Below are 11,188 nucleotides of genomic sequence, written 5' to 3' on the forward strand. Positions count from 1 at the left end.
GAGGTTGCCTTATTATTAAGTAGTTAATAGAGTTCGATGCATTTTCAAAGCTGGTTACAATCATTACCACAGCACACCCTTGTGAGGTAAGTGTATTATCATCTGTGGTTCATAAATGACAAAGCTGAGGCACTGAATGATTAAGTCATTCGCCTAAGGAGAATGAGTCAACGACAAGAGTCATAGTTGACCGACCTAACTTCTGACGATCAGTCCAGGGCTTAGTCAGCGGGGCCCAGAGTGGCTTCCCTGGCTGGCACCTGGACTTCGGCTATTTTCGTTCTCGTTAAGCAGAGTAGTGGAACCGAGAGGACAAAACTTTCAAATAATTTTTACTTCTACTCAAGATTTAGCCCTGAGGTCTTAATCTCAGAATTTGGGACAGGAAAAGCTGTCGGGTGCACTCCCCCTCCCCCAATCTGTGGCTAGTGGGTACTGCGGGCGGTTCCGCCACCCCCTTTCACAGTGATGGCAATGAGTGACCACCCTCTTTAGCAGAACAGGGAGACGGGGGAAGGTCGGTTGCTTTAAACAACGACTCTCCATCGCCGCCTCTTTCTGAAAGCAAGAGAAAATGGTGGGAAGTCAAACAAAATTTAAATGAACAACTTGTCCTAGGACCCCAACTAAGCAAATGAAGCCTCATTGTGCGTGCTGAGCCTGCAGTTCCCAACTTTCCGGGGAAGATGGGCGGACAGGGCAACAAAGGGCCCAGCAGGCATGCCTGGCAGTAAACGCGACAGCAGCTATCCAGGCGGAAGAGCACAGGACTGAAAACCACCCTCCGCCACGCTAGGGTCCGCCGCCGAGAACCGCGCACCGGACCCACCAGCCACGTGACCAGTCCTTTTCTTTTTTTAATTTTTTTAAACTTCGTTGCCCTTAAAAAAGAGAGGGAGAGCGAGAGTGAGCGAGAAAGACTCCACTTCCCAGAAGCCTCTTGTTACTCACGCAGCCGCAGTCGTGCGCAGGCGCCGCCGGGCCAAACGGACACGTCCGTCACGTGGACAGTAGCCGGCCAATCCGGTTTGAATCTCATTTTTTTCCTCTCACCCCCCCTTCAGGAGCGGTTGTGCGATCAGATCGATCTAAGATGGCGACTGTGGAACCGGTGAGTATTGCCTTTGCCCCCCCCCCCAGCGGTCCCCGCGCTCCGTCTCCCTTCGGACTGGGGGACCCCGCGGGACGGCGTTCCCGGCGCGCACGCTACCCCTTGCTGCCCCCTCCCCCTCTTCTTGGGCCTGACCTCTCCGCGGGCAATTGGGGGCGCCCCGGAGGCTGGCCGAGGCGGCGTGTAGCGCACACGTTCTGGTGGGGGCCCGAGAGCAGGGGGAGAGGGGGGGGGGAGGGGCGGCACGGCGCCTCCTGCGGATCTGTGAGGTGGTCTGCTAGGGTGGAGAGTGATCCGGGTTCTGGGCTGGGTGTGTGGGGTTTGTGTCTTCAGGATAGAAGGGCGCAGGACTGGCTCGAGCGGGTGCCCGGATCCGCAGGGAGGGTGGGTGGCGAGCCGGCCTGGAATGAGATGGAGGAGGGAGCCCCGGGGTAGCCTTTCCGTCCCTCTCTCCCTCCCGAGCTCCAGCCTGGGGGTTCGTGTGCGGGGCGCGCGCGGGTCTTTATACCGGTGGGCCAAGGGGCCGGTGGGCGCGCGTTGCGGGAGGGTGGGTTGGGCGGGAGTGGTTCCGCGGCACGCGCGGAGAAGCTTCGACCTCGCCGAGGGGAGCCGAGAGGGGCGAGCGCATGTTACTCCAGCGCGCCCGAGAGTTGCCGGGGTTGGCGGCAGGGGAGGCGAGAAAGGTTTGGGGCGGGGAGGAGAACCTCGTGTTGCGCGGTAGAGCTCTCAGAGTAGGTTGAAAGGTGGTGGTGGTGAGAAAGGGGGATCACATTGTCCTCTCCCCTCCATGCTTGATACTGGGCTGTCATGGAGGAGGGAAGGGGGAGGAGCGAGGCCTACAGATCGCTGCTGCTGGTCTGGTTGCCGGCCGGACCTGCTGCATTTCACACGCGCTTGTCTTCCATTCATTCATCGTTTTCCGCGCAGTGCGCACGTCTCAAGAGAATGCGGATGGGTCTTGATCCATCTGTTCTTTCAAACCTTTATAGTCTGAAATATTTCTAAGACATAGTTTATTGGAAATAGGAACTTAACTTTTAAAATCAGTTTTCTGTTTATTTTTCCTTTACTTATTTTGTCGCTTTCTTTTCAGTTTAGGCACCATCTTAAACTTAGTGAAGCAAGCCGATCCCAGAACAGTAATTTAGTAGTTAACCGCCCGAAGGAGAGGATATCTTGGTCACATTTGGTTTTGCCGGCACTGGCTCACTGAAACTTACAGGCCTGTGTTGCAGTTTTAGGAATGTCACATCTAAGTGAAATTGTTTTAGAGGCATAATAGACTGTTTTAACAACCTAGAAGACCTTTGACACTCTGGAAGCAGTTCTAGATCTTGGTTGCTAGATATTTTTGTGTATCTTTAATGATAGTTTGTGATTTTGATAATGATTTAACCAGTTTGTTTTGACTTTTTAGAGACTTTTATAGTTAGATGAAAAATTAGTCATGGAAGGCTTGTAGAATGCAAAAAGACTTATTTTTTCATTACGTTGGTGTGAACCATCCTTACCTTGTTGCCAGAGTTTACGGCAGTTCTTCTCTTTGGTTACTTGTTCTTCATTGGTGTGTGTTTTCATTTATGTTCTGCAGAACTGTCTCTTAACTTGCTGATACAGTTAACTGACTTTATAACATTAATGTTACATAAATAAAAAGGTAAAGGATGAAAATGAAAATACTCCCTTTTAACAGGTTCCCATGTCCACTCTTTACTGGATCTGCTCTCCTCCCTACTGTTGCCAATAACATTAAAAAGCATTACAGCGAGTAATAGGGGCAAGGCTAAAACCTCTAAGCTGTGAAATAATGATGTATCCTGTGAAGTTTAAGTAACATTTAGGCCCTTTGGATTTTGCAAAGCTATGCAGTTTTCTTTCAGTGGCGCAGAACAGGACTACAAAGTGTTGAAGGACTATTTTGAGTCAGTGAACATTTATAGTCTCTGTTATGTTTAGGAGGCTATACCAAATGTGTTTTAGGATACAGAGTTATACAAGATGTGATTCTATACCTTGTTCAATTTAACTTTTAAGGAGCTTAATTTACTGGGTGATACAGTATAGTATTTGTTCTATTGCTGACAGAAGGAAACTTGGATACTGCGTTTAAATTTGGGGAGTAGGGAACCTAAAAACCTAAAGTGTGTGAGAGTGGAAGGCCAGTGGTAGTTTGAAGATGTATGTAAAATACATTGACATGTTTATTTTTAGAGAGAATGGCTTTTTTTTTTTTTTTTTTTTTTTTGCACCTTTAATGCACCTTTTTCACAGGTTAGTCTTAGAATTCTTTGATGATTGTAAATACTGGGAGGTGGTTGTTTTTAAACCGCAGCTGATTAGTATTGATTGTAGTTGAGGTGTTTCTGCTGAAGCCTACAGAAACCATATTTATATTTGTTCATTGCTATTTCATATAGCTTGTGAGTTCCCTTACTGCGTATTTTGTTGGGCATAATCAGTAAGCACTTAAGGAGTCATGGGCCTTTCCTGCTTGTCCCACCTTTTGTAGATATTTGGGAGATTTTTAACAATGGAAATTACATAAAATATCAGTCATTTTCTGTTTGATATTATTTAATTTTTTTCAAATGTGTTTAAGAGATCAGTTACATTAAGATGTGGTTTACAGATATTAAAGTTATTGAGAAGCTTGATAGGGCAAAGTAAAGGAAGCATTTTACCTCTCTCTAGGTAATAATGGGAAAATTTTGAACATTGGGATAAACAGTGTTTTCCTGTTAGTCTCTTGGCATTTGAACTGTGGCTAGGTCAAAATTAGACTTTGTGGCTAGGTCAAAATTAGACTTTTTGGCTAGATCAAAATTAGACTTAATATTAGTAGTGAAGATGGCAAGGCAGTTTCCCCAGGCCATCTTGCTTCCAGTGGCAAAACGTTTCTTTGTAGCTGTCTTCATTCTGCATTCTTCATTGTTGGGCTGGTTTTTGACTTGTAGTTCTTTTTAAAGTAAGAGGTTTTTGGGGTTTTGTTTGTTTAGTTAAACTGTAAGTATACAGTTACATTGTATCTCTTGGGTTTTTAAAACTACCTTAATTGCATAACTGGAATCAACTTGGACAATCGCCTGAACTAATGTTTCCATTTTTACCCTTTAGAAACATGTTTTGTACTATAAAGAGCTTATTAAAAGTAAATAAGGCTTGGGCCCCTGGGTGGCTCGGTGGGTTAAAGCCTCTGCCTTCCACTCAGGTCATGATCTCAGGGCCATGGGATCAAGCCCCTCATCGGGCTCTCTGCTCAGCCGGGGAGCCCGCTCCCCCGCCCCCACCTGCCTCGCTGCCTACTTGTGATCTCTATCAAATAAATAAATAAAAATATTTTAAAAATTTTTTTAAAAAGTAAATAAGGCTTACGTATATATTGATAAATCTGTTGTATATAATTCAGTGTTTTTGGTTAATCAGAGACTGTTGATTGACAGGCAGACCTTGCAAGTTAATACTATGTTTTCACCTTAATGAAAGTACCCAGTATATGTATCAAAGTTCATTCATAAACCAAATAAATTTGGTTCTGGTGTTTATATTTCAAATTTCACTTCATTTTATACTTTGAATTAATACTATGCATAATCATTTGACCTAGAGAAATCCAATTTAGAAAGCAGTCCTAATTTATACACTGAAGTTGCAGAGCATACAGTGTTAAATGAATTAGGTAAGCTTAATCCAATTTGGACAGCAAATTCTAGGCAATACTAAAATACGTTGTTTAATTTATATAAGGTTAAAAATGTAGTAGAGTACCTGGATGTAACAAGGAGCTTGTGAAACGGTTACTCTGGCAAAGATAATTTCTACTTTTCCTTCTCTGCTAGTGCTGGAAATTTTCTTGCTCTTCTGGTACCTGTTAGTTTTTCCATCTTTGTTGTAGAGAATTTTTAGAGTAGTGAAAAGAGCAGGGGTTGTAGTCTAATTTTAATATGTTTGACCTTGACTGAAATTTCTAAGTTTAGCTGAGAAAATGGGAATAAGATATCTTACAGTGATTTTGATTTTCAAGTTCAGTATTCAGGGATGACAGTTTGTTAGTGATGAAGACCTGGGTATACCAAGTTAAGAGTCCATGAATGTGTTGCATGCAGGTGTATTCATGCATACGTATACTCACCTTTTCCTCTTTTTGCTCAGAAATTCATGTGGCTGCTTTTTGATGATCAGTCCTTAGTCATTGGCAAGAAATGCAAAGCTTATGCTGTACAATCCTGAGACACTCTTCCCACTCCTATCCCTATCATAAAAATCACTAGTGTTTGTTCGAAAGTTCCTGTTTATGTCTGGAGAAAAAAGAAAGGATCACTTTGACTTGCAGGTACCTAGAATGTGGTCAGAAAATAAGTTCTTTTTCCCCTTAGTTGGAACTTTTGATACATTATTCCACAGAAACAATGGAAAGCTGTGATTTAGTCACATTGTTCAGTAAGTTTCTGTGGCATTAGGACAAATCTAACCAGCATTGAATTTCCAGGGAAATGGATATAGAGTTCTAAGCAATTGTCTTAAAAATGACTTTTAAGGGGTGCCTGGATGGCTTAGCCAGTTAAGCATCTGCCTTTGGCTCAGGTCATTGTCCCAGAGTCCTGGGATCCAGCCCCATGTGGGCCTCCCTGCCTGCTCCTCCTCTTCCTCCCTTTGCCATCCTTCCCTTCACCACCGCCTCCCCACTCCCCGCTCTGTCTCTGTCAGATAAAATCTTTGAGAAAAAAAAAAAAGACCTTTAAGCAGAACCTATTTGTAACTGATTTTTAATGTAGGCAGGCAGATCTTTATTTCTTAATTAAAATGTAGCACTTATGTATGTCAGGCACCACATTACTTTACATATATTAATTCATTTAATCCTACAGAGCCCTGTGAGGGAGATATCATTATCCGTAATTCAGATGAGGAAACCAGGGCACAAAGCGATTAAGTTACTTTGTGTGACTAACTTGCTCAAGATCGCACAGCTAATAAATGGTGGGGTGGAGTTCAAACTAAAGCAGCAAATTCCAGCATATGTGTTCTTAACCGTGACACAGTCTTTCCAATGGCCATGTAATGTGTTTTCCTTATGTGATTTGGAAAGATTAATTTGATTAACTAGGTATTTTGCTGCAGCTCTAAAAGAAAGTGTGTGGACATTTTAGGCTCTTTTGTACTACAGTGTTAGATAACTGATAACCGAAGTACAGTAAGAAAATAGCACTGTGGTGTCTAAATCCAAGGACTAAACAAGTTGTTACACCTAAGTTTATATTTTAGAAACTGGTCCACAACATTTTGGATAGATTTCTGATGAAAGCAAATGGTCACTTCTCTCCCCCCTTTCTCATTTGCTTTTGGACCTTCTCAAATCAAAATCAAATAATTTGCCAATTAAAATATTTCGCTAGTAAAGACACAGTAAGTTTTTAAGAATTTGTCATTATGGAATTTACTAATAACTACCTTTGTACTGTTAGTAATTTTGATGAAAGGACTAAGAGTTAAGTAGTTGTTTTGAAAATGTTTCAGTATAATAATTGCTAGCTTTTTTTTTTTTTTTAACAGATTTATTTATTGTTTAGAGAGCAAGTGAGAGAGAGAGAGTGCCTGCGTTCAGGGGCATGAGCGCCTTTTGGGGAGGTGTGGAGGGAGAGGGAGGGAGAATTTCAAGCAGACTCCCCACTGAGTGTGGATCTGCATGCTTAATCTCATGAGATCATGACCTGAGCCTAAGTCAGGAGTCAGTTGCTTAACCAGCTGAGGCACCCAAGCACCCCTAATGTTGCTAGTCTTAGAAGCTCAGGTGTTTGAGGAAGATAGTAGTAAGACCGTTTCTCTGAAATTCAAGGCTTTGCAGTAATTGTTAGAGCTAAAATGTATATTTGCATGTTTTTAGCTGTGTGTATTAAACTTGTTACTATAAAATGCTGAACAGAAATTAGTCTTTCAATGCTCTGCTTATTACAGTGACCATCAATAAGATTTTTATATTTATATGAACTAATGTCTGTGTTTTGTTTTTTTCTTAAACATTTTATTTATTTAGAGGGAGATAGCACCAGTGGGGGGGAAGGGCAGAGGGTGAGAGTAAGAGAGTATCAAGTGGCTGTACTAAGCATGGGGCCTGATGCAGGGTTGATCCCAGGACCCTAGATTATGACCTGAGCTGCAGTCAAGAGTCGGACACTTAAATGACTGAGCCACCCAGGCGTCCCATGTTAGTGTTCTTATGAAGAATTTTTATGGGGTTTTACATAGTCATCTTAGGGCAACACCTTATGCATTCACAAAGTCTGATAACTTCCAAGTATTAACTAAGGAAAGAAAATTTAATATTTTAATGGAAAGATGAAACATCTTTTTCTTGTAGTTTTTCTCCCTAGTTCTCTTACTATTTTGAGATAAATAATAGCTGGGAAATTCATATTTCAAATAATTTTTTTCCCTGCCTAGCTTAGAACTCAAACTCAGGCCCTTGGGCCCAAGTTGTGTTACTATTCTATTCAAAAAAAAGAAACTGAAATTCAAGACTAAAAGTCTAAGTCCTTATTGTCAGTAAAACTCCTACCTTAAGCATAAATTGCTATATAGATCATTTTGCACAAGTAAATTAAATATAAAATTCTGTCTTTGAGGGGCGCCTGGGTGGCTCAGTTGTTTAAGCTGCAGACTCTTGATTTTGGCTTAGGTCATGATCTCTGGGTCCTAGGTTTGAGCCCTGGGTCAGGCTCCATGCCCAGTGGGAGGTCTGCTTCTCTCCCTCTGCCCCTTCCCCCACGCATGTGCATGCTCTCTCAAATAAATTTAAAAAAGAAAAACCCAAAAGCCCATTGTTGAAAAGATATATCAAATGATTTATGGGCTGTGGTATGGAGCAATTTGGGTTTTTCTTTTCTTTTTTCTTGTCTCTTCTCTTCATTTGAACTTGTACACTGTATTTTTTAATAATGTTCAGGATTGTAAAATCTCATTTGGATTTCAGTTTATAGGTAATTACCATTTAGCTTTTTTTTTTTTTTTTAACTTTTTTCTTGAATTAGTAATACATGCTCATGGTCCAGAATTCAAATGGATCCCGTTAGCAGTGAGGTCTATGGCTCCATTGTCAGAATAATGTTTTTAAATGCATTAAGTAAAATACTTAGGATTACAAAAGAAACTGTATTTGAAGTACAGTAAGGATTAACTGAGTTAACATGCAGCATTAAGGATGCTGCCTAGCCCAGGCTCAGTCCTGTCTACCCCCCCGACCCCCAAAGATTTTTTTTTGTGGGGAGAGAGAGAGTGCGTGCTAGTGCGCACGAGTGGGTCGGTAAAGGGAGAGGGAGAGAGACTCTCAAGCAGACTCCCTGCTGAGTGCAGGGCCTGTATGGGCCATCGCATGATCATGAGACCACAACCTGAGCTGAAACCAAGAAATGAGGAGTTAAAAGCTTGACTAAACCACACGGACACCCAGTCCTGTCTTTTTATGGTTTAAAACCTATTTCCTATCTATCTTTCCAGCCATCTAGTTCCTTTCTCCAGTGCATCCGCACTGTTAACCAGTTTTTTGAGGATTCTTTTAGATAAGGGCTGTCCAAGAGAACTTCTGTGATGGTAGAAATGTTCTATATTTGTGCTATTCGGTACAGTAGCTACTAGCCCTACGTGGCTTTTGAGCACTTGAATTGTGACTGATTCCACCAAAGAAGTGAATTTTAAACTTCATTTAACTTTAATTTAAATGTCATTTTAATTGAAATTTAATTTGATTTGTCATTAGTGGCTACCAGATTGGACAGTGTAGCTGTAGAATCTAGACCTATCTGGTATAAACATATGCATATTGTATTTGGCTTACCTTTGTAAGGTACAATCAACTATAACCAGTTTGGTTGGAGAAATTATCGAATTTTATCCTAGGGAAACTTCTGTCTGTATTTTAAACTTTCAAAGGCAATTATTTGTTCTTGTATGGATAATTAAAATTGTCCTGTAGCCTTTTTTGTGCTGTTTAAAAAAATTTGTGAGTAGGCAGTACTTTATGTTGTTTGAAATTCAGATTTTGTACAAAAGACTATATAGTGAAGTCTGTGTCTCAAGCTGATCACATTCAGGTAGATCACTTCTAGACACAGCCAGCATCATCACTTCTTTCCATGGAAATTTGTATATATATAAGCAAAAAGGGTATATATTCTTTAAAAAAAAAAATGGTCAACTGTATACACTAATCTGGCACATTATGTTTTTCACTTAATAATAGGTGTTTTAGAGCCTTGCATATCAGCCCATAAATCTTTTGCTTTTTTTTTTTTTTTTTTTCTCCCTGATGGTATGTATTGCATGGTTTGGTCTTAAACATAGTTATTTCTGTATTGTATTTCTATACATTTGGGTTATTTCCAACTATTTGCTAATTCATTTTATAATAGCCTTCTACTAAGGTTCCATATATGAGGTAGTATAGCTGCAAGGTAAATGTTTTGGCAATAAATTGAAAATTAAAACTCTGCTGGTTAGATAAAATACTTTGTGATTATAGCTGGCTACCAGGCTATAATTTTTTAGAACTACACCTTTTTTTTTAAGATTTTATTTATTTATTTGACAGAGATCACAAGTAGGCAGAGAGGCAGGCGGGGGGAGGGGCAGCAGTCTCCCTGCTGAGCAGAGAACCCTATGTGGGGCTCCATCCCAGGACCCTGGGATCATGACCTAAGCTGAAGGCAGAGGCTTTAATAACCTCTTTTTCTAATTGTGATTGATTTATATGTAAAAAACATAGAAGATGCACATGTGCATAAGTTTTAGAGTAATAAGTTGATGACCTGTGTATTCATCACCTAAGACATCATCATGTCTTTATGATGGCTTCAGCTTCCTCGAATCTCTACTAAGGCCCCACTTGGGGGAACCAGTGGGCAAGATCATGAACATATTCTGGGAAACATAGGACTCCACAGTTGTTATCTGGCAGGTTATGGTGTGAGCCAGGCAAAGAACCTTCAGTTAGGAGAGTGTTTTGTGCTAGTAAGATGCTTTTGTGTTGTTTTAAGTGCAAGTTCCTCAATGTGAAATTTGTAGCTGTTTCAGGGGAAAGGGCACAAAGGAGACAAAGGGAACTTTGTCAACACAGGGTTAAGCTGAGTTAAGTATAGTTAAAAATCTGGGCTAGACTAACCATGGCAATCAGTGTTTTGTTTTAAGTGTAGAATAATAAGGATCTTGATCATTACAGCCATCAGATGAAGAATGTAGCCTGAATCACATTGCTCCAGTCTGGACGTTGCTCGCTATACCTGGTGCACACCTGTCTTTGACTATGCCTGTGATTCCCTCATCTGACTTCCTTTGTGTCCCTTGTTGTCTTACTTGGTTTTCTGTTTCATTTCAGTAGATCACATCTCAAGTAATTTTTTGAGAAAAGATACATGAAGAGTTGGCTGTTTTTGATACCTGGCCTATTAAGCAATGTCCTGTAGTTTGGCTGGGTGTAAAATTCTTTTCTTCAGAATTTTAGTCATTATTTCAGGTCATCTTCTGTTGGTAACTGTTTAAAGTCACATATTCTAATGGTTACTTCCTTTTCTTTCCTTTCCTTTCTTTTCCTCTTCTCTTTGTGTGACTAGTTCTCCTATTTCAACCCCCAAATTTTTTTGTCCCCATTTCACAGTGACATGCTCCACTGTGCTAGGTACTCATTGCACTTTTTTATCTGGTAACTCCTATTCATCACTTTAGATTTATTTGTGACTTTCATTTCTCTTTTTTTTCCTCTCTTTAAAACAGTTATTCAGATACTAGATCGCCTAGCATGGTTCTCTGATTTTTTTTTTTTTTTTTTTTTTTTTAAGTTTAAATCTTGCTTTTCATTTTCTATCTTTTGTTTTCTGGGAAATTTATTTTCCAATCTTTTCTGTCATAATTTTAATTTCCAGATGTCTTGTTTTTTCTCTTCTCTTTTCAATGTTAACTTTATAGCTTCCTATAATTGTGATGCAACATTTTATCCTTTGGAGGATATATATAGGTACATATTTTTGAAGGCATTTTCTTTTCCCTGTCTCTTCCCTCCAAGTTGCTTATTTTCTTTTTTATTTTTGAACT

At 40.6% G+C, this 11,188-nt stretch overlaps 1 protein-coding gene across 2 annotated transcripts in view; it reads left to right on the forward strand.

The window, feature by feature from the left end:
- The first annotated feature begins 1,058 nt into the window (after positions 1–1,058).
- The window catches only part of LOC111157179 (eukaryotic translation initiation factor 4E), a 41,311-nt gene continuing 31,181 nt past the window's right edge, over positions 1,059–11,188 (forward strand). Inside the window, exon 1 of one of the 2 annotated variants that reach the window (XM_022518472.1) lies at positions 1,059–1,111. In XM_022518472.1, the coding sequence (XP_022374180.1) occupies positions 1,094–1,111 (18 nt within the window). In that variant the 5' untranslated portion in view covers positions 1,059–1,093. Of the gene's footprint in view, positions 1,112–1,737; positions 1,795–11,188 lie in introns of those variants that run through there. The other variant, XM_022518463.1, reaches the window with a different exon arrangement.

This window comes from Enhydra lutris, unplaced genomic scaffold (genome assembly GCF_002288905.1).
Source record: "Enhydra lutris kenyoni isolate GAN:26980312 unplaced genomic scaffold, ASM228890v2 scaffoldscaffold3, whole genome shotgun sequence".
Lineage (NCBI taxonomy): Eukaryota > Metazoa > Chordata > Mammalia > Carnivora > Mustelidae > Enhydra > Enhydra lutris.